General features: G+C 38.6%; 2 protein-coding genes and 1 long non-coding RNA gene across 4 annotated transcripts in view; 2 read left to right on the top strand and 1 right to left on the bottom strand.

The window, feature by feature from the left end:
* LOC311300339 (uncharacterized protein) overlaps positions 1 to 22,144 on the top strand; it is a 171,029-nt gene extending 148,885 nt beyond the window's left edge. The window contains exons 1-4 of one of the 2 annotated variants that reach the window (XM_084424585.1): positions 19,272 to 19,370; positions 19,480 to 19,821; positions 21,410 to 21,454; positions 21,570 to 22,144. In XM_084424585.1, coding sequence (XP_084280711.1) covers positions 19,310 to 19,370; positions 19,480 to 19,821; positions 21,410 to 21,454; positions 21,570 to 21,727 — 606 coding nt within the window. In that variant the 5' untranslated portion in view covers positions 19,272 to 19,309 and the 3' untranslated portion in view covers positions 21,728 to 22,144. Of the gene's footprint in view, positions 1 to 19,271; positions 19,371 to 19,479; positions 19,822 to 21,409; positions 21,455 to 21,569 lie in introns of those variants that run through there. The other variant, XM_084424587.1, reaches the window with a different exon arrangement.
* On the top strand, positions 5,439 to 6,702 carry LOC311300379. The gene is made up of 3 exons (XR_014629282.1): positions 5,439 to 5,602; positions 5,876 to 6,275; positions 6,391 to 6,702. It is a non-coding gene; the product is annotated as an uncharacterized lncRNA (long non-coding RNA).
* On the bottom strand, positions 10,685 to 13,164 carry LOC311300303 (uncharacterized protein). The gene is made up of 2 exons (XM_084424532.1): positions 10,944 to 13,164; positions 10,685 to 10,760 (listed from the first exon to the last, which is right to left on the bottom strand). The coding sequence occupies exon 1, from the start codon at positions 12,968 to 12,970 to the stop codon at positions 11,372 to 11,374; it is 1,599 nt and encodes a 532-aa protein (XP_084280658.1). The 5' UTR covers positions 12,971 to 13,164; the 3' UTR covers positions 10,685 to 10,760; positions 10,944 to 11,371.
* Positions 22,145 to 24,155: the final 2,011 nt, after the last annotated feature.

Here is a 24,155-nt window from a genome sequence, read left to right as displayed (position 1 = left end):
AGTTTGATAAAAATAAATAAAAGCTAGAAAGGATTTGTCACAAATTTGTGACAACAGGGGACAAGGGGTTAAAAAAGGAATGACTAATCACCCCAGTACACATAAGCAGGTCATGCTGATTTTACAACATTCATGTATCTGGAGCACAACTCCAGCCTTCCATCATCGAAGTCATCGACAACTTTTGGCAACATGTGGGTGAAATAGAAGGAGTGTAGCCTTGAGATATGTCCCTCAACAAAGGTTTGGTCGTAGAGCACGTTGAGCTGCAGACATTCAGTGTTACTCCAAATCACCAACAAGGCTTGCCGTAGCCCTGTGCAGTGCATGCCCAGTTGCACCTGCATGTAATATCCCTTTGGCCCATTGAAGGACAGATGGAAGTCCCCTGTGGGCATGCGTTTGATCTCACTGCTTTTAGCAGCAAGTGCTTCAGTAAGGGACTGGTTTTTGACTAAGACAGGGCACTTGATCTCCAGTAGTGTGTCTCTGTTCATGACATCATCCGGACTCGCAGGAAGCCATGGCTCACTCGGGCAAACCACCAAACCTTTCACATCGATGTCATGACCTTGGTCTTGCAGGTATTGGCGTGCTCTTCACCCTCTGCTCCTTGCCGGGTTGCCGCGTTACCGTGAAAGGTAGGATGGAGGTGTTCAGACAAGAATTTGTCTGGTGCTGTGGTAGCCCGAACTGGCACATTCTTGGCTGTGCTTGCTGTTATCCGTACCCGTCGCATGCCATGCCACAGTTGTTCCGGTTGTCTTCGGAAAGACACATCTCTGATTTTTTGCTGCCCAGTATTGCTTTTTGTCCCGGCATTCCAGCAATTCTGCACATCAGTGCAGGCAAGCCCTGTCTTCCCTTGCCTCACAGCATTTTCTACCTGCAGACAGATAGAAACAAAATCACACACTTTTTAAATAATGGTTTGAGCATCACAGCACAATTGACTTCTTTTAGAGACAACATTTTGTAAATCAAAATAACAAGGGTATGATGAAGGTAGAGCATTTTTGTTACTTTTCAAAACAATTAATGAGCTGGGCCTGCAGCCATCAACATCAATGTTTAATAAAGGTGTGGATGGGCGAAGAGCTGCTTATGGCAAGGATATGGTTAAAAGGAAAGCCCCCTTAGACAATAAACAAAACAACCAATAAAACAGAGAGAGATCACACTATTTATACTGGGGAACATGCATCAGTAAAAAAAAGTCTAGTGATGCCTGTGCTTGTTTACATGCTAAATATTAACAACAAACCACAGCCTCATGCCAAACGTCAGATCAAGTAAATGAGAGTATATGGTTACACGTTTGTACAATAAACTGCATCCAAGTTTGTTTTTTGTCGCTAAATGAACCAGGGTTTTCATCATCCTGCGACTGATCACTTGTACAGCAATCTGGTTTATCAGCCATCCTCCTTGATACCATTAACATTGCTATCAATAAACTCTTTTGTCACCTAGCACCGAATTAATTAAAGCACTGTCAAACACCCCCACATTCTGCGCTCACTGTAAACACCTTGCTGTTGTCTTAAAAGTAATTCTAAAAGTAAAAGTAACTCGCAATGTATGCAAAGTGTCTCTCTTCCTATCAGTCCCGATCAACGAGCATTTAAAATGCTAGGCAGGCAGGCTAGAGGGGATTACTTTTTATTTGTATTACTCTTCGTGTTCTGTTATAGATTAACACACGGATACATACAAACATCTTAATACAAGCATAAGATGGGCTAACGTACCTTCCAAAGCACGGCGGCTGCATGGCTACAGGAACGTCCGGGTCCGGCGATACAGGTACAGCCTGCAGTCTCCACATCTCCCGTCTTGGTAACCAAAACCCAGGCGTTATGCGCTGAATTGTTAACGGACTGGCTTGGTTGAACAACGGCCTTTAGGTAAATTAAACTGCCCATATCGTGTAAAAGTACACAGCCCACTTTGTCGGAATGGAGGTACTGAAACGCCTCTGAGCTTTTCAGGTTATTAATTGCATTCCCATCCACCGCCATGGAATCAATAAAATAAGAAAAGATCTTGGATGTTGTGATGCTGGGCCATATCGACATGTTGTCCGCCCATGATGTTACCTTACTTGGATGCTGAATGGTCAAAACACCATTTTTAACAAGATTTTCGGTTGAATGTTGCCATTCCAAAGCCATTTTTACACCACTACTCAGCCTGCGCCGGAAGTTCTTGGCAGAAACAGGAAGTAAACCGGAAGTGCTGGGAAACTTGTCTATAAGATCATTACAAATCACACTGTGCGACATGGATCTTATAAATTTGGGTAGGACATGCAGACTGTACGATGATGACACCTATTGACTTGTAGGCTACGATGCAAGTTTCTAGAAGAAATCAGCATGCGCGAGTGGTAAACAAAAAGCCCAGCATGAAGCACACTTTGGCAGTTGTAGATTTTATGTTTGCTGAAAAAAAAAGTGGCAAAAGAGGAAGTGAATAGAGCTAGATTAAGTTTTGGCGCCATGTCACGCTGATTTCATGTCGCACTTTTATTGGCTGGTCGGTAGACGTAGGTCGTAGCAGCAAACACACGAGATGATCATGCTGTATTTATGACACTGTCAGAAGATTATCACAGGCTATCTTTGGTGAACCTCTCTCACTATACGATGATTCGGAGCCACAACCACAGAAATCACCACAGTTGTTTCACAATGGCAATATTTTGTCTGGGACAGTCGAAAATCGTGCAGTGATTCCCAGGCTTAAAACCTGTGAAACACAGTGAAAGTGTGCACTATCAAGGCCTGTTTTTGCAAAGTGACTCAATAATGTCAGATTCCACATCGATAAAACAATTATGATATTATTGGGACTCAAACCATGGCAGCAAAATGATTCCTACTAACAGAGCAACCGGATCTCTGATTTTCCTGTCATTTGTCATTCCTGTCAAACCTCCTGTTTCACTCTTTGAATTTGCCTCACGTTATGTAGAGCCGTATGTAAAAGCCAGGAGAATCACAATGTTGGATGACCTTTAAACTCTTATTGTCTAAACCAAACTGATTAATATCGTGTTTTTTCTGGTGTCTTCATTACCTCATTGTTTCTGATCATGTAATATGTCCAAATGTAAGCAGCCTTGTCTTCTGGGGACAGATATTGTGTTTTTGCAGATCAAGCTGTGAAATGTTGATTATTGTGACTCAAGTTGTGAAATGTTACAGTAATATTGTTATTATTGTGCTTAGTTGTTGAATATGACTGATAGTACAGTAAACCCTTTAAATAGTATATGTGAATGAAACGTCTTCATTGCAGTGTAATGCCTAGTATCTTTTGAAAGCGATATCATGCTTTAGTATATTTTGGATATTTAACAAAACCTTGTTTTGTAGCAACGTAATTATTTACAAGCTTTGTAGCAACGTAATATTTTTGATCATGAACTCACAAATCTACACACACTTAAAGGCAAGTTTTGTATAGTGTCTAAGCAAATGTAGACACAGAGTAAAAACTACATAAAAAATCACAAGAGTTTCAGCACATGGCTGTTTGATGTGAGAATAAAACACTTGATCTAATAAGGAGACTTTGTTTCAATGCTTTATATTCCTCTGACGGAAGTGAAACTGTGGTTTAAGTGTCTCTGCATCGACACCTTTATGAACAACAGACACAATGGAGAAAGTCATCTTCTTCTACTGTGTATTTTCTTGTTGGATTATGCAAATCACACCCAGTGGTAAATATATTCTATTTCAAGCATTAATGAAATGAACATATCAATCTCAAAAAAATTATTCATTGAATTTACAAAAATTTTTTATCATAAGTGGTTCCACACAATTGATTTTAGCTACATTTAAACAAATGCATTAAGTTGAACTAACATTTATTAAGTTCAACTTAATGCATTTGTTTAAATGTAGCTAAAATCAATTGTGTGGAACCATTTACGATAATTTTTTTTTAGTAAATTCAATTAATCTTTTTTTTTCAGTGTAGGAGGATCTGTTACGATCTGTTAAGAGTTCAGATGGGTTAAAACATCATTTTGAACTGTACATGATGTACATAATATAAGCGGAGTTTAGGATAAACTTTAAATGTCACAAATAAACCTTAATTAAATTAAATGTCTTCTATGTTAAATGTGTTGTTGACAGTTCTGATCAAATAGACAGCATTAAAACTAAGAAATATTACATGTTTGTGCATTTTCTGGCAAGAAACCTGATCATTACCAATGCTAAACCTTTATCACAACTATTTTCAATGATGTCCTTAATGTTTTAAGAACAACAAAAATGGTTTCACATAAATGTCGTGCAATGAACAATCATGTTTACTGATTGACTGTATTATGATGATGCAACTAATTATTAAGAGAATTAGGCTAAATTAAATAATTTCCTGATTTTCTTCAGGAAAAAATACAATAACATGACGTCCACCTGGTGGTCATTACGCGTTACTGCAGCCTGTGTGTTGCGCAGTGTTGCCAATGGGATTTTGTCGCTAAATTTAGCGACTTTCTTATTGTTACTGCAACTTTTTTTTATGTTTTGCGACAAGGAGCTATTTTGGCTATATTTAAAATAAAGCACGCAACTGTAAACTTTCACATTTACCTTTAACTACCTTTAACTATCGCTAAACCTTCAGTGATTAATGAAGCTTTGACTCAGAACTGTGCAGAACTTTTACCATGTAAGTTTTCACGTTTTAAAATGTGTGTTTTTGTATTCTTAATTATACTAATAGTTTTATTTTCTGAATGTGGAAAACTAAACCCGCTAGCAATGCTAAGGAAATAAATCAACGTCTTTATGACTATTGTTATCCGTGTGATTTATAGCGACGGTGATTAAGATGATGTTTTACATTAGTCAGGATTTTAGAACGTTCAAAGCTTTTAATGTAGTTGTTGTGACATGTATGTATAATTATGTAGACTATTTATATTTTTTTATCATGTACGATCTACATGTGTTAAATATTCATGCAAAATCTTTAAATAAAAAATGAAATGGAAAATTTTGAGTTATCTGTGTTCATATTTTTCTCAAGATAAATTTCTAAGAATCTGTCACACAACAGCCCTTCTGTTCTCTCTCGACAGGTTGAAGCTGCTGCTTCTGTTTTTTCTTTATCAGTTATAGCGGTCAGTATCATTTTTATTTATAAATCATCATTTTTTATTTACATAATTAATTAATTTATTTTATTAACATAAATTATAATACTCAGAAACACCACATTTAATTTTCATATTGGGGATTTATATTGAATTAATCTATGTTTGCAGACATATAGAAACCCCCCTATAGAAACCCCCCTTAAACATGTGGAAGGAATAAAGGGAGGAAGCAACACCCTGCATTGTAAATATCAGGCCGAAGACGTTATGTCAGACGGGGAAAATCGACACACTTTTCTGACATCCCTGCTTGTGTGAATGAGGAATATAAGCATGAAAGTGTCCGAGTATGTAAAACAGGAGCATGTGACATCATCCTGAAGGATCTTAACTTCAGTGACCCTGGAAAATACTTATTAAGATTTGAAATGCTCCATTTTTCAGAAGAGCTGAAGTTCCATCTTCACGTTCATGGTAAAGTCCAAACTGATTAAAAAAGGAATGTGATATATATATATATATATATATGTATATATATATATATATATATATATATATATATATATATATATGTATATATATATATATATATATATATATATATATATATATATATATACACCGTATATATATATATATATATAATTTCTTTTATGATTTAAGCTTCTTTCCCATCTTAATCCTTAATGTGTCTTGATTGATTGACTCCATTATTATAATGATTAATGTCGTTCTGTTTCCCCTCAGATGAGATCTCTGTGAAAACAGGCGAGGAGCTACATTTTGATTCTCTGTTGATCAATGCTGAGCGAGTGGAGAGAAACTCCAGTGGACGATAGACGATAAGGTGCTGGATGATCGAGTGATTGTGGAGAGATGAACCTGACCATTAGTAATTTTACAGTCAGTGACACTGGAACATACATAGTTCTGGACTCTAATAATGAAACCTTGATCACAGTCTCAGTCACAGGCGAGAGAACATCAGTGGAGGAGGAGAAATATTTGAGCTGATTTTACAGCTGAGTTTATTCATCATGATTTGAACAGTGTGAGTAACCTTTGAAATCATCTACAGAATCTGGTACAAGATCAGACTCAAAGATGACAGATGTTGATCACAAAATGAATAATACTGAACAAAATAGTAAGTAAAACAGGAGAGACATTGAGAGCTTTACAAAATCTTTAAGCAGAAAGTTTAAAAAAGAATGTAAAAAATAAACTGTGTTCTCTTCCCTCCTTCCTCCTTTCACCTGTAGAGCCTTTGACTATTGGACTATTGTGTCAGTGTGTGGAGCTCTGCTGGCTCTGGCTGGGATTATATTTGCTGTCTACAAGAAATACCAACATCAGCACAGAAACACTGATCATGATGATGACTACCAGGATGTCCCAATATTGTACAGTAATCCAGAACATCTGGTGACAACACTGGTTAGTTGTAATCTGCCTTCAGATCAACAGATCTACAGAGGATTCTGTCAACATACTTTTGCAGCTAGAGGTCTGTGATATAGTATATAATCTAAGATAATATAGTAATTGTTGTTTTAATGATATGCAAAAGTATGACACTCACTTTGCAAAAGATTGACCCTGAATTCAATATATGAGGCACAAATGCTCCTCTGTGAATTTTCGTCTCATATATTTATATCAAATATGATAGTTAAGCAACATCACATGTTCTTCCTGAATATCAGCATGATTGTAAATGTGAATCTGATTTTATAAAGTAGTTCAATGAACAAGAAGTAAAGCGGTGGTATAATGCCCTTTTCACAAGATGTAAAATAAGTCTCTGATGTCCCCAGAGTGTGTGTGTGAAGTTTTAGCTCAAAATACCTCACAGATATTTTTATATAGCATGTTAAAGTTGTCACTTTTTGAGAGTGAGCAAAAAAATAAAATAATAATTGTGTCTGTCCCTTTAAATGTAGTTGGCAAATATCGCACTTAATGAAAAAGTTCAGTTCCATCGCTGTGAACAGCACAACAGAAATCCCTATCAATATATTTATATATGAGAATTAACCATGAGACCATCATTCCAGTGTATGACAATGCTTCCAGTATCCTGTGTGTGTGTGTGTGTGTGTGTGTGTGTGTGTGTGTTTACAAAAAACATGCAAACTTGTATTTTTTGAGTATTTATACATCAGGCTTTTATGGCTCATATATGCAATTCAAAAGCTTTGTTTTTACTATACAAATGTGTTATTAAAAAAAAAAAAACTTGACACTGAAATGAATTAACTGGTTTATGGCTGTTGAAAATGATACTTGATATATTAGATGAATGATTGATCTTTGATATAAATGTCAATTTCAGGAAGTGCTTCATTTGCGGGTTACGTTCAGTTTGGGTTTTGCTCACTTTACTTTACACAAGGGATGGAGAAATGAAGCCTCTTAAATCTTTAAAGCTTTTCTCTGATTGTTTGGAGGAAACTAAGACTTGAAGCATCAAGAGAGTCTAAAACAGCGCCATCTTGTGGCAGGTCCAATTTACAGCAGCCATAAACTCTGTTGTTTTATCCATTAAGCACAAATAAAAGCCTGACAGCGCTGAATGTATTTCGTTTTCTGATGATAAAAATGTTCATATTAAAGTGTGGCAATAAATTAAATGTAACAAAAACAATAATGTTAATAATTCTTCTAATTAATACCAACAGAATTGGAGCCAAATGATGGCCTAATTATTTTATGTTTTTATATAGTTTATATGGCAGAATATATGATAATGTAAAGGCTATAGGCTTACTTGAAACAAAAAAACAAACAAAAATTTTTAGTAAACGGACAAATGTTAGTAGACTAAATGGACACGGACTTGAAGCAATCACGTGACTAGAAAGAAAACAGTGCGTGCTCCGGGACAAAGCCGCTCAGTGAGTGACTGAGTAACATAAGAATACAAAGTCACAAAGCATACACAGTATATCTACAACATCAGAGAGCTCAGACACGTGCATCAGCTTTATAAGTGTGTGTACAGGACAGTCGATTTGTACTGCATTAATTTCAAAATGTTAATGTAACGGGTTCTGTTTTGGTTTCATTCCACTGTTTTTTTGTTCTGGTCTGCCTGTGTTTTTATGCCCTTATTAGTTTCTGTAGTTACTGATTCAGTTCATCTGTTCTTACTTTGATTACCTGTGTATTTACCTGTCCATTCATTGTTCTGTGTGGGTTTTTGATTTATGTAGTTGCGTTGTTCGCTGTGATCTCCTGTGCATGCTGTTGTGGATTATTGGATTAAAGACTATCCTTGTTTGAGTTCTTCGTAGTGCGCTTTACTAACACAGCCACAGTTTGTAATAGTGACGTAAAGTCAAATTTATTTCCACGAACCTGTTCTTTCGGACAGTTCGTTTCAATGAACTGGTTCAAAAAACAATTCATTGGACTTATTAGACTAATTATCTGATTTTTCCAACACAAAGGTTACTTTGATGAGAGGATTGGTTTGTAGCAGCTAAACACTTTCTGAGGATTACAATAGAATAATTTATTCCATATAAATCATCAAAGATTCAGTTTAGAGTTTGATGTTTCTTATTTAAATTCTTATCATGATAGATCCGTGTCTTGAATCTATAAATAGAATTGAAATTGAAAGTTTGGGAGACGCCTGTATTGTGGCCAGTTATTATTTTGACACTCAGCAAAACATATTATCCCTGTTAATGTGAAGTGTGATTATCTGTCATGATAACTCTTCTGTTTTCCCAGTCAATTATAATGGGTTGTAGAATATTTGTTTGTAATTTTCATGTCAGGTAGAATTATTCTAATTGATTGTTGACAAATGATAAAATGGGTTCCCACTTTAAGTCAAATCTGTCCACAGATCCCCTTGGTGTACATTTGATCTTTTCTAATTTAAAAAGAACAGCACATCTTCCAGGGGTAGGGGATTTCCAACTCAACTAAAGGAATGTCCCTCTGGGTTGCGTAATGGTTATAGTGTCACCGGGAGGTCTGAAAACAGCTTTTGAAGAACATGATTTCAGTGTCACCTCAAGGGCTTCACTGAGAGTTTTAAAAACCAATGCCCAGTATTGAGAGGAGCAAGCCAAAAATGCATGCGTCAGACTGACGGCTATTGTGATTATCCAAGTCTTAAATGTATTTCTTTAAAAAAAACAATATATCTGGTTTGAAAGATTTAAGATGGGAGAAGCTTAAGGGGCCATATTGTTAAGGATCTAAGAGCATGATCCAAAGCGCACGGCGTGAGTGCACTTAGTATATGTCTGAATCATGGCCGGAGTGGTAGCCTGGTTGACACCAGACTCTTCTTTATCGTAACTGAGAGTGGGTTTGGGGAAGCTTCATTCACAGTCCATTTCCAAAGGGGCGTCACCAAATGCCTCTGGGCACAATTGGATAGACCAAAAACCAATCAGAGCGATCGTCATTGTGTAAAGCCCGCCTCAATGTTTGTGATTGGTGCCTCGATTAGGAAAAATTGGAAATGGGCTTGAATGGGCTCTTGGCCAGATTTCCAGAACAAATATCAAATTTGCCAGAAGTTCGTCAGGGTTTTCCCAGGCTACCGGAGTGGGACTCATTTTCAGCCCTGGAGTTTCATGCCTTAGACCGGCCCACTTTAGTTCACGACTGACTATTTTAAAATAGTGTAATTAAAACCTCAGTATATGAGTCTGCAATAGTGCACTGTTCTCTACAGGCTTGTAATTCATTGTATTTTTCAAAAATATCTTTTTATATTCAGTGCAATAGCTATACGCAGGGTTTTATAAATACCGAGGTCCAAAAAGTGATCTTGCTAGGGGGGTTTGGGGGCATATTAATTAAACATTAAATTGAGCTTATAGTTTCCACTGGCATTGGCAAAGAACAATATATCTGTGTTAAATAGGAATCCATTGTAATAAAGTTATTTTAATCTGGGCACAGTATGCAATAGGCTATACCTGCTCTCCCCTCTCATCTCTATCACCTTCTATCTTTCTTCTTCTCTCAGTCTCTCTATCTTGACCTGTAAATCTCCCCTTCACAAAGCTGAGCTTTGATTGATACAGTCTTTGCAAACGGATAATTTCTGTCGGTCGTTTAAAACTTCTATCGTAAAACAGCTGTTTACTTTAGCTGAGAAAATAATAATAAAAAAATAGTGGGACTGAGCTGTGACTGCAGCACCGGCCCCCCTGGCCAATAAAACAGACCGGAATTCCCCCAGGAATTCTCCCGGTGCTCCCGATTAGCCAATCCGGACCTGCATTTTACTTATTGCACAGTAAAATGTATTTTAAAATAATAATAATAATAATAATAATAATAAAATCTATCTAATTACAGTATACTCACTAAAAAAAAAAAAAAAAAATAGACTACACCACTAGATGAGAGCCAACATGAACTGGTGGTGAGTGTGATATATCTTTTTTTTTTGATCACTTTTACTCATGACATGCTAGCTGGCAACAAAGGATTCCATTCATTATGCTAAGCTAAGCTAGCGGTGGCGCTTCCAAACTAAAACAATGCATGCACTGTGACAAAAATGCGTTTGGCCACCTATGTAGCTCCCCCAGTGACAGGCATGAGGCAAGAGGTCTTGGTTTACAGGGCTTTAATGTTGGTCAACCCGTGAGAACTGGTTTAAAGAAAATAAATAAATAAATTAACAAAATAATGCTAATGCATGTCTCAACATATTGTGTTATAATCCAGCCCATATACAGCTAGACACTTTATATGTTATACATCAGAAAAAATGGCACATGAAAAACATATGTCAACACAAACACCCTTATAGCAAAATAAACAGTTAACAAACCTCATTGCTGCTTATCACAAAGAGGTGCTAAACATCCTTTCAGATCTCCCGTATCTTCTTCTGTCTATTTTCTTGTAAATGTATGCACTTAAACACGACAACAGCGGAATAATCAGTCTCTTTCGCCGTAAAGTTTTTCTCCGTGCGTCGCTCAAAAGCGCCCGGCCGGAAACCTCTGGGCGGAACCAATAATTAGTTCCGTCTTACTCTTAACATTAAATTCAGAAGAAACAAAATAGTAAAAGTGCTAATACAGAAATAAACTGGCGACAGGCAGTTACACTCCCACCAAATCACAAGTGATTTCTTAAACTTGGAGACAAACATATTGCATGAATAAATTAAAATGAATTCTATCCTAATAAACTAAACTAAGCTCTATCCTAATAAACAACTAATAAACTGTGTTTGAGTGTATGATAGAACCATCAGTCTGCTTCTACCAATGTAACTGTTTTCTGAATGGGTCTCTCCAGGTAAACAGGTTTGGATGTACGCTTTCCTCTTCCATCCAGGGAGGAGTCACTGATGAGTAACTTGAGTCTCCTCACTCTTTCATCGCTTCCAGGATACACCTCGATGACTCTTGCTAGCTTCCATTGGTTTCGTGGTGTAGCAGCATCTTGTAACAGAACAATGTCACCGACCTTTGCATTTCTGCGATTTTTGGTCCACTTCTGTCTGTGTTGGAGATTTAAGAGGTACTCCTTTCTCCATCGTACCCAAAAGTTGTTGGTTAAGAGTTGAACTCTGCGCCATCTTCTGCGGAGGTAGAGATCCTCCTTGACAAACTTTCCAGGAGGAGGGAGAATGATTGTGGATTTCATGGTCAAGATGTGGTTTGGTGTCAAGGGCTCTGGACTAGTAGAATCGTTCAGATTATCAGTGGTTAGAGGTCTGCTATTCACAACCGCCATGGCCTCATAAAGAAATGTTCTTAGGGAAGAGGAGTCAAGTTGTCTGGATGACTGTTGTAGAATGGACGCCAGGACACTTCTGATAGTGCGGATCTGTCTTTCCCAGACCCCACCCATATGACTTGAGGCCGGGGTGTTCATGACGAACTCGCACCCCAAATCTTTGAGCTCCTCTTGATCCATCTGTTTCAATGCTTCAATGAACTCACGCCTTGCTCCAACAAAGTTTGTCCCTTGATCACACCTTATCTGCCTTACTGATCCACGAATGGCGATGAATGAACGCAGAGCATTGATAAAGGCATCTGAGGTCAAGTCATCAAGTGCTTCAATGTGAACTCCTCTGGAACACATGCAGGTGAGCAACAGCCCATAACGCTTTAGCTCCTTTCTTCCTTCCTTAATGTGAAACGGTCCGAAGCAGTCCATTCCACAGTAAGTGAATGGAGCAGTTGTTTCCATCCGCTCTTCTGGAAGGTCTGCCATCCTTTGTTGCTCTGTGCATCTTCTAAACTTTCTGCAACTTGTGCACTTGTGAATATGGGATGAAACAAGCTTGCTGCAACCCAAGATCCATATGCCATTGGCTCGGAGTTCATTAATAGTCATTCCTCGACCTTGATGGTACACTCTTTCATGATAGTGCTTGACGAGCAATGCAGAAACATGACTGTCTCTAGGAAGGATTGCTGGATGCCTCACGTGTGGATGTAGGGCAGCATGAGCTAAGCGGCCTCCTACTCTGATTACACCTTGATCATCTAGGAACGGACATAGTTTGTGCAGCTGGTTGGCTTTGTCTTTGAGCTTTGTCTCCTTATGATGTCTAAGGCGTTGAATTTCTTGAGAGAAAGTTGCTTCCTGCACCATCTTGATTATGGTCAGCTCCGCCTCTTTCCTTTCCTCCAAGCTCGAGGCCTCACAGGACTTTGGCTTGAGACCTTTGATTTCCTTAGCACGGCGCTTGAGTCTGGCAACAGCTTTCACCAATCTTGCCCAGTCTGAGAACTTGTGCAGACGCTCTAGAAGTGTTTTTGCTTCTTTTGCCTGAGTGTCATGAACCTGAGCTTTCTTGACCTCTGGGTCACTGCTCTCGATCTCTCCCACCATGACAACTCCAGTTGGTAACTCTTTCTGCCAAAGAAAGTCTGGACCTGTGAACCAGTTAGAAGCTGTGAGTTGTTTTGCCGTGACACCCCTTGAGGCGTGGTCAGCTGGGTTGTCTTCTGAAGCTACATATCTCCATTGTCCGGCCTCTGTACTTAGTTTGATGCGCTCAACTCTATTTGCTACAAAAACATGAAATCTTCTGGCTTCATTACTGATGTACCCAAGTACAACCTTTTAATCAGTCCAGAAACATTCTTGTTGGCAGTCTATTTCTAGTTCTTTCTTAAGCATGTCACTGGTCCGGACTGCTACCACTGCTGCTGACAGCTCGAGTCTTGGTATAGTCATGACTTTAGTAGGAGCAACTCTGGACTTTCCCATGACTAAGGAGCAGTGGACCTCGCCTGATGTACTGACTGCTCTTAGATACGAGCACTCTCCATAGCCTGACACGCTAGCATCAGAGAAGTGGTGGAGCTCATAATGCTGGACCTTGAAGCCTGATGGCAGATAGCATCTTTGGACTCTCACCTCAGCCAAGTTTTTTAGATCTTGCACCCAAGACTCCCACAGGGGTCGAAGGTCATCAGACAAAGGATCATCCCAACTGAGCTTATCACGACACATCTGCTGCAGGATCTGCTTTCCTACCAGGATGAAGGGTGCCACAAATCCAAGTGGGTCATACACAGAGGCAACTGTGGACAGGACCCCTCTGCGTGTAAGTGGATTTTCTTTGACAACCACTCTGAACTGCAGCTCATCAGAAGTCACACACCACTGTACCCCCAGTGCTCTTTCTATCAGTGGTTCTCCCAACATCATGGTCAAATCCTTGACAGCTTTAGCACACTCTTCCTCAGGAATTGTGGCTAAGACTTCTTTGCTGTTGGAGATAAACTTGTGCAATCGAAGTTTGCCTGTGCGACAAAGCTCTCTTGCTTCCTTCACTAATTGGATTGCTTGGTCTTCAGATTCTACGCTTGTCAATCCATCATCGACGTAGAAGTTCTTCTGGATGAACCTGATGGTCTCTTCTCTAAAGCGTTCTTGTCCTTGAGCAGCAAGATGCTTCAGGCCATAGTTAGCACATCCAGGTGATGAAGCTGCACCGAACAAGTGGACTTTCATTCGATAAATGGAGGGCTGGGCTTTAAGATCTCCATCCTTCCACCACAAGAATCTGAGATAATCTTGGTCCTCTTTCTTAACATGGAACTGGTGGAACATACGTTCTATGTCACACATAATTGCCACACGACCCTTTCTGAACCGACACAAAACTCCCACCAAGGTGTTCGTTAACTCTGGGCCAGTCAGGAGATGGTCATTCAGGGATGTCCCTTGAAACCTTACGGAGCAGTCGAAAACGACACGGATCTTACCAGGCTTTTGGGGATGATACACCCCATGGTGGGGAATGTACCACGCTGGAGTCTTGCTGACATCCTCTTCAGGGACAAGCTCGGCATCTCCACGAGCTATTGTCTCATCCATGAAGGCCTTATAGTCTTTGTAGTACTGCTCATTTCCCTTTAACTTTTTCTCCAGACATCTGAGACGGTGGATGCCACATATCTTGTTATCTGGTAAGTTTGGTCTTCCTTTCTTGAAGGGAAGTGGCATTTCATAGTGACCGTCTTCCTTGAGTCTGATGCCACTTTCCATAATTGACATGAACTGAAGATCCTCTTGAGAAAGGTGTTCATCTTCCGAAGCCCTTTCTACAAAATCAGATTCCAACACCTTGATGACGTCTGTTGGAAGGATTAGTTCCTTGATCTGCGCTCTACAGACATAGTGCACTTCGCTTGGGAGATTTGGAAGAACTGATATCACTTGCTTCACAATGACATGGTGACTTGTTCCAAAAGCATCTCCAAAGTCAAGACATGGGTTGCCATAACCAACTATACTCCAACCCAGGTCTGTTCTCTGAGCAAAGGGCTCACTTTCTTCTCCAGCAACCACTTGTCTTGGTACAAGAGCTTGAGGACAGTTGTAGCCAATTAGTAGACCGACATCACAGCTCTGTAGAGGAGCAATTTCATCTGCAATGTGCTCAAGGTGAGACCATGACTTGGCAGTCTCTGGTGTGGGAATATGATCTCTGTTTGCAGGGATGAATTCTCTTGAGTAAGTTACTGGCAGAGAGATTATCTTATCCGAGTAGAATCCTCTTATTTGTAGATCAGTCAGCTTTCTGCTAGGCACCACTGTATTTCTTGAAGTCATCGTGGAGAGCTTTAACTGGACTGGTTCATCTTTAGTGTGAAGCACCTTTGCTGTCTCTTCAAGGATGAAGGTCGTGTCACTCTGTGTATCGAGGAGAGCGTACACAAGAACTTCATGATTTGGCTTACTTGCAGTTGACAACCACACAGGAATGACTGAGGATGTATGGGTGCTTTTAACGTTCTGGATAACTCTGTTAGATGTTACCTCGCGTGGTGTTCTTGTCATCTTTTCTTGTGAACGATCTGTTGTTCCTTCTCTTGACTTGTCACGCTCCATTTCCCTACCAGTCCTTGTTGACATTCCTCTTTCTTTGCTGCGATTATCGTGTAGGCAGGTTGGATGTCCTTTCTCACAAGTATCGCAGATCTTCCTATTTTCACACTCTTTTGAGCGATGGCCAGGCTTCAGACAGCCAAAGCACAACTTCATCCCTTGAACAAACTTGATTCGCTCAGAGATGGTCTTATCCATAAATTTCCAACACTTGTGTAGACTGTGACCTGACTTCTCACAAAAGAAACAGCTTGTGGAGGAAGCCTTTTCATCTGAGTTAGTTGCTAGTACTTTAGCTCCTACAGCTCTGTTCTTTAAAACCTTGATCTGCTTATCTTCAACAGGTTTCAGAGCATGGAAAGATGTTATTGGGTTATTTGCAATCTTAGCTTCACGTGAGAGAAACTCTACAAACTGCTGGAAGCTTGGGAATGTGTGACTTTCTTCCTCGACTTCTATTACCTTTCTGTTCCATCTCGAGGTCAGCCAGTCTGGAAGTTTTGCAAGTAACTTCTGGTTCTCATTGCAGTCATTAAGTACATTGAGGCCTCTGATCTGAGTCATAGCAGCCTCACAGCTCCGAAGGAAATCAGCAAATTCTTGAAGTTCGATACTGCTTTTGGAGCTTATCTTGGGCCATCCCTCGAGCTTGTCTCTGAAGGCTTTGGCTATGAGGAATGGATTCCCATATCTTTCCTCGAGGATCCTCCATGCTGCATGATAGGCTGACTCTGAACCAAGCAGGAAGTAGCTCTCTATAGCCTTTTTAGCAGGTCCACCCACATACTTTCGCAAGTAATATATCTTTTCTTCAGTTGGAATGTTTTTCCGATCAATGAGTGTCTGAAACGAAACCTTCCAGTCATTGAATCTGAGTGGGTCGCCACTGAATATTGTTGGTTCAGGTATCGGAAGACGACCTGCACTTATGGACTCTGCAAGTGCTCTAACAAGAGCTGCTGTGCTGTCATCTTGCTTTGAGTGTGCCCAGTCTTGTGGTGAGGAATGGTGCTGCAACAGATTATTTTCATGTTTCGCTTCTTCCCTTTCCTTAATACAGACACTTTGATGGAGTAGACTGCTTATTTCTTCATCTGAGCACTCACTCTGATCATACACTCGCTGACGTGCCTTAGCAGCTTTTAACCTTTTAACTGTCTCTAGTCGCTCCAGTTGTCTGCGCTTTGCATCTAGCACCTTTTGTCTCTCTGCAGCTTCAGCTTCAAGCTTTTCCAATTCCTCAATGCAACACTCTTGTTCTAGTAGTACTTCTAGAGTAGCTTCATTGGCAGCAACTTCAGCAGCGGCATCATGTCTGCTAGCAGAAATCCGACTTGAATGTCTGGAGCTGCCTTGAGCATGAGAGGACTTAGTGAATTGGGATTTGACACTTTTCTTGTCTGAGGCTACAGACCTGAATATAGACGATGTCGCCCTGTGGCCTTGTTCTTCATTTCCTCCACCGTTATCTGCTGTCTCCAAACGATCTTTTGCACTTTGGATGATCTTCCTGGTTACTGCATCACAGGTGTCAATTCTGCGACGTGTGTCCTGATCAGGGTTGTCTATGTGCCTCAACTCTTCATAAGCAATGTTCAGATTTTTTGAGGCTACGCTTACTTTGCTGATGTATTCATGTAGCAGGTTGTTAGAGCATTGTCCACTTAGGGCTTGCTTGGCGTCCTTAGCGATAGCCTTCCACTCCTCATAGCTCACAGTGAAACGGTGAGCAAATCTTCTTATTTGCTCACTGTACAGTTCTTGGCCCTTTTCCGTTAATTTTCGGACTCTTTGGCTCCTTCGTGGTTCTTGTGAGGAAGTGTGGTCATCAGCTCTTGTGCCTTTAGTGGCCTGTGGTTGCATGTCTATGCACTGCTGCTCTATATTTTTCCCTGCACTAACCTGCTTTCTGCTAGATGTATGACTAGGCTCTGACATTGTTACTTGGTGTACTTAATTTTGGGTTAAATGTAATTTGGCAAGAAGCTAAGTGATTCACTTCTCAATAGCTATTCACATTTATAAACTTTCAACTACTAGTATTAGTTTTTAGAAAATATTCACATCTACTTCACACAAATCAATATCTGTGAAATGCAAAATTCAGTCTATTATGCAGAACATTTTCATTTCAAGTCTTTTAGTTGCAGCTTAGTTAACACTTAAACATGCAAGCAACTATACCGTATGAATATAAAGGCAAAAATATGTCACAGTCTCTTGTGGAAAATATTTAAGCTTCTTGGCTTCAGCTGGATTTGTGGTAAGGCACCTGGATTATTCTGTGGATGCTGCAGATGTGTAAATGTCAGGGGCAGATGCACACTCTTGGATGTAGAGATGTCCCTTCTTGCCCATGGATCACGGCTCTTTGGTACTGTCTTCCTCGTCTACTCATGCAGAGCAGATGAGTTCTCACTGTAGCTCCCCCAGTGACAGGCATGAGGCAAGAGGTCTTGGTTTACAGGGCTTTAATGTTGGTCAACCCGTGAGAACTGGTTTAAAGAAAATAAATAAATACTAATGCATGTCTCAACATATTGTGTTATAATCCAGCCCATATACAGCTAGACACTTTATATGTTATACATCAGAAAAAATGGCACATGAAAAACATATGTCAACACAAACACCCTTATAGCAAAATAAACAGTTAACAAACCTCATTGCTGCTTATCACAAAGAGGTGCTAAACATCCTTTCAGATCTCCCGTATCTTCTTCTGTCTATTTTCTTGTAAATGTATGCACTTAAACACGACAACAGCGGAATAATCAGTCTCTTTCGCCGTAAAGTTTTTCTCCGTGCGTCGCTCAAAAGCGCCCGGCCGGAAACCTCTGGGCGGAACCAATAATTAGTTCCGTCTTACTCTTAACATTAAATTCAGAAGAAACAAAATAGTAAAAGTGCTAATACAGAAATAAACTGGCGACAGGCAGTTACAACCTATCTAAATGTAGGAAAGACGGTGAATAAGCCATTTCAAAAAACGGTGGAGTGTTTCTTTAACCATAACGCTTACACATTACATGTTAACATGACACTGGTGCCTGTATAAAGTTATACACTCATGTTACATTATATAAATCAGGAAGAGACATGATTTGTATTTGTTTTTTTGTTTTGTTTTTTTTTAATAGATTTTAATGTAATATGATCAAAATTATTAAAGCAACACTAAAGAATTTTTCCTCTTCGGTCCCCCTACAGGTTGGAATCGGAATTGTCCATTACCGCTGTCGTAAATGATTTCGCCGCCCGCAGCCTACCGTCACACACACACTCGTTGTTTATCCAGCACCGGCTTTGGAATGAACGATGTCCACAGACAAGGTAGAGTAGTATGATTTTATGAAAGTATTGTGTACATTGCGACATCAGAAACGAAGAAAATCTAAATAATGACTATTGTAAAGCAAGTCGAATTTGTAGTTTCTTATGTCTCATTCGAACTTCATGAATCACTGAAACGATTTTGGAAACATATTTTAAGGGAAAAAATTATCTTTAGTGTAGCTTTAAGTAATAAAAAGTATGTAAGCTGTTCATAAAGCTTCACTGAATGACACCTGGAAAATGTATGATTTTGTAAGCTAAGCGTCTATGCAAGCTAATAAACCACATTCAGTAATAAAAATTCCATTGAGAAATCAAAGATTTTTCAGTCTAGGTTTGATGTGAGGATGCAACACTTGATCTGATATAGAGACTATTATTCAAAGCTTTAGTTTGCTCTTGAAAGGAAGTGGAAACACTTTGTGGTTTAAGTGTCTCTGCATTGATCTGAAACCTTAGTTTGATCAACACCTTTTATGAGCAACAGATACAATGGAGAAAGTCATTTTCTTCTGTGTATTTTCTTGTTGGATTATGCAAATCACATCCAGTGGTAAATATATTATATTTCAAGCATTCAAGAAATTTAACATATCAATCTCAAATACAATAGCTATTAACATAGTCTAAAAGGATCTGTGTGTTTATCAATGTCTCTCCAGATTTGTCGGCAGGAGGATCTTCTGATGTGAGAGTTCGGATGGGAGAAAACATCACTCTGAACTGCATTATGAGAAACAGATATGAAGTCGCCTGGTATCATCTCAGATCTGATGAGCTCGTTCTGCTGATTTCTGCTGAGAAGGACAAAACCGGGAGAAATCTCCTGACCAACTACAATCCAAACAGCAATCGCATGGAAATAACAGCAGACGGTTGGGTCACCAGAGTCTCTTTAACTATTTCTGGAGTAACAGAATCAGATTCAGGACTTTATTTCTGTGGAATAAAGTCTGACGCTCCAGAGATGCACTTCGACAAACCCATCAGACTGGAGATTGAAGGTAACAGATTTCAGTTTTTCTCATTATATCTTCACAAACTTATCAGTGTATTGGCTGTTTGAGAGAAATGCATGGGTGGGAAAAGTGTAGATGTTTGCTAAATAGATTTTATACACTTGTCTTTTTTTTTTTTGCATATCAGATTATATTTACGGATCACAAACATACACTATCAATTAAAAGTTTGGACACACAAACTGTCATTATGCATTGTTTATATTGCATAAAGCACAACTGAAAAACAGTAAAAGCTCATTTTTAATCCACTCTCCCATTTAAAACTAACAACTAAACAATGTTTTTTTTATGTGTGTGTTAAACTGTTCATATATTTACAGGACTTTTTTTAACAGAAGAGCCAAAAGCAGAAGTTGAAATCCCAGGACACATATTGGTTGTTATCTTTATTGTTAATTAATGGAAACCCACCACTAAATCTGGTTATGAGTTAAAACTGTCTGGTTGTATGAATATGAATAACTCTTCTGTCTCTGTAGACGAAAAGTTTGGATACACAAAATGTCATTATGCATTGTTTATATTGCATAAAGCACAACTTAAAGTGATGGTTTGGAGTAATTTCAACCTAGGGTCCTTTGCACCATGACCTCGAGCCAAACACCCCCCAGAAGCCTTTTCTCCCTTGATTGAACGTTATTAAAGTTAGAGCTCATTTAGAGATATCAGCCGGATGGCTTAGTGCAGGCGCTAATGGATCCATCTGGTAAATTACCGCACTAATAATGCCCAGAATGGTACCAAACTTCTACAGTAGTACAAATAGGTTCTGTACTCATAAAACAAGGCATTGGAAAGTTTGTAAGTACATCAGAAGTTTATTTAAATAACACTTGCCTGACGGCTCATGCTACCGCTAACCCGGACATCGACGTTACTTCTGTGATTTGGGAAAAGCCCGTAAAAGTCCTGGCAGAAAGCGATGCATAAGGATGTAGTGTAACGACGGCCAGGTCCAGGAATGCACTAATATTTTTTTGGTAGTACCAGTAACAATTATTAGTTAACACTAAGTTGTCAACACTTCGGGAAAAAGAATAAAAAAATGTGGATATACCAAAAAACTTTTTCAGCAACTTTTTCAGGTGATCGCGCAAGACTTTTACAGGCTTTTCCCAAATCACTGTAGTGACGTCGATGTCTGGGTTAGCGTTAGCATGAGCCGTCAGGAAAGTGTTATTTAAATAAAACTTCTGATGTACTTACAAACTTTCTAATGCCTCGTTTTATGAGTACAGAACCTATTTGTACTACTGTAGAAGTTTGGTCCATTCTGGGCATTATTAGTGGGGTAATTTACCAGATACAGCCTTGGATCCATTAGCACCTGCACTAAGCCATCCGGCTGATGTCTCTAAATAAGCTCTCACTTTAATAATGTTCGACCGAGGGAGAAAAGGCTTCTGGGGGATGTTTGGCTCGAGGTCATGGTGCAAAGGGCCCTAGGTTGATTTTACTCCGAACCATCCCTTTAAAAACAGTAAAAACTCATTTTAATCCACTCTCCCATATACAACTAAGAACTAAAACAATGTTTTTTCAGTTTGTTAAACAGTTCATATATTTACAGGTCTTTTTTTAACAGAAGAGCCAAAAGCAGAAGTTGAAATCCCAGGTAACACATTGGTTGTTATCTTGATTGTTTAATTAATGGAAACCCACCACTAAATCTGTCTATGAGTTAAAACTGTCTGGTTGTTTGAATGTGAGTAACTCTTCTGTCTCTGTAGACGAGGTGACGGTGACGGAGCGTGTGTTGATGTTCGGTGGTGTTGGACTGGCTGTGTTTGTGTTTTTTCTGACTACATTCATCGCAGGAGGAATCATTTACCATCGTGGACAGCAGAAAGGATGGAGAGCAGCAAAACAAGAAGCTCTGATCAGCTAAATTACACATTTGTGTGCTTTATTTTACAATCTAACTCAATATAACCCAGCGCATTGCATTGCTGTAAGTTTACCACAAATTAAAAATACACAAATGTGTCTCAGATGCTTTTCCTGTTGGTCTGATCTACTTTCATTTCAGAGAAACTGAGATGTTGTGGTAAATGGTGTCCTTAGCACCAGAGAAACTTGAACAGTCTTAAATGATTGAGGTGACCCGTGTTAAAGATGAACATTGTGTATGGCTAAATCTTTAGATGTTATATATTCAATTGAGGAGCATTAAAATGTATGTATAAGCTGTTTTCAAGAGAAAATATAAATGTAAATCTCTTCTGTGGCACATAAAGCTTGATTTAATAAAAATGTAATCAGGTCTTCTATGTTAAATATATTGTCTGATCAAATAAACAGCAGTAAAACCAAGAAATTTACATAATATTCACTGCTTTGTTAAATCACATGATGCTTCACATTCCTCCTTCCTGCTTTCAGCACCAATGTAGCAATATTCAAAGTTCAGGGAAGAGGGAGGCGGGAACCGGCGAACGATCCACATAAAATATTAATATCGTAATAAATAAACACTATACAAAACTAAATGAATGCCTCATATAAACACAATAAAACACAACATAAATGTCCCAGGCCTGGTCCTCTCTCATACTACACTGTTGTCACTCTTCCCTTTATCCTTCCGGATCTCCTCCGTGGGACTCAAGACAAGTTATTAACACTCATGAACACTTACGCCACCGGCCTCGCTCCGTTCCCACGGCTCTCGGCCCCGCACTGCTTTCCATACACTGTAAAAAATGATCGTAATTTTAACGGTAAAAGACTGTAAAAATGCTACAGTGAAAAACTGTTAATTAGTTAACAGAAAGTTTCCGTACTATATATGGTAAATAAATGTGATAGATCTAACGGTACATTTAATGTAATTTTACTGTAACATACCGTTAAATTTACAGTTTTTGAAAGTGAAAAAAACAACTCATTGTATAATTTACAGTGAAAAACCGTACATTGACATTCCCACAATTCCCTGTGACACTTCACATTTGATGTATTTTTGTTGAAATAACTATGTTTGTTTCTTCATAGTTTTCTTCGTTTTTTCTAATCAGTTATGTACATTAGGGGTTAATGTTACATTTAATGTTGTTAAATTAATGTTTATTGCATTTTTAAAATTTCATGTGTTACCATGATGGTGTTTAATGTTTGTGTGAATGACACTGAGCAGCTTCTATATATATTAGTATTAACTTTCTTGTGGAAGAACTGCTTTTGTTGAGCTTTGATTGATCATGTGACTCTCATCACTGCTGTGATTGGTGGTTATCAGTGTACAAAACAGATATTAATACTTCAATAGGACGGTAAATTAACATTATATCATATTACTGAAATTTACTGTTATATTTACTGGTTTATACTGTAAAATTGACATGTTGTTCAGAATAGCACGTACATATTACAGTTTAAACCAGTAAATATAACAGAACTCCAGTGTGTTATATGCTGGTTTAAACTGTAAAATGTACATGTTATTCGGTAAAAGCAATTACTGTTTTGTTGTATATTTTACGGAATTGTTCTGGTAACCCCAGCTGCCAGTTTTTTTTCCGTAAAAACTACGGGATTTTTTTTACAGTGTACATGTTAGTCACTGAACATCATTCAGTATTATATTATTCTTCTGACAGCTCAATCTGCTTTAAAAGAATAACCAGTAAAGAAAAATAATGACATGCATCCCAGTTTGCATACTAGGCCATTTTGTATGACCCCTTAGATCCACACACTGTAAAAAAACAAAACAAAAACATTTTCATTATTTGTTATCACAACTTTTTTTCTTATTGTCAAATCAACTTAGATACTTAATGTGGTTCAGATAAAATAATATTTTGAGATTCTGTTGATTAAACCAATCTCCTTTGTATTAACTCACATTTTTTTATTTCAATGAACTAAATATTTTAAGGCAACCAGGTAACTTACTTTAAGTTGAACCAACAATTATTTTTTACAGTGCAGAGGTGGATCTAAACTGGGCCAAGATCTTCCAGTTTGATTTGACTCTGCAGTGAGCACCACCTGTGTCTCTGTTCACCTGTGTGGGACATGCTTAACATGCTGTGTTTATTATTTGGTTTATTTTTGCCAACTGAACATAAGACTCATGTAAGTTTTACCATGTAAGTTTTCATATTTTTAAATATAAATTCAGCCTGTGTTTTTGTGTTATTATTATAGTATATAGTTGTGTTTCTTGTAATGTGTCAATTGCTATGATAATGATGATGGTTTTTAGTGGGATTATTAATATAATTATTAGATTGTTCTACACTAATTACTCTGACGAGAGAATTGTTTGGTTGCAGATCATTGAATTTCAAACACTTTCTGCTTGTGTCCAT

The sequence above is a fragment of the Rutilus rutilus genome (assembly GCF_951802725.1).
Source record: "Rutilus rutilus genome assembly, chromosome: 11".
NCBI classification, from domain to species: domain Eukaryota; kingdom Metazoa; phylum Chordata; class Actinopteri; order Cypriniformes; family Leuciscidae; genus Rutilus; species Rutilus rutilus.
Note: the sequence above shows the minus strand (reverse complement) of the source record. Positions and strands in the feature narration are given on the sequence as shown.

Coding starts and splice junctions, on each gene's coding strand:
- LOC311300303 (XM_084424532.1), bottom strand. CDS start 12,970: ATGGTGGGAGAGATCGAGAGCAGTGACCCAGAGGTCAAGAAAGCTCAG.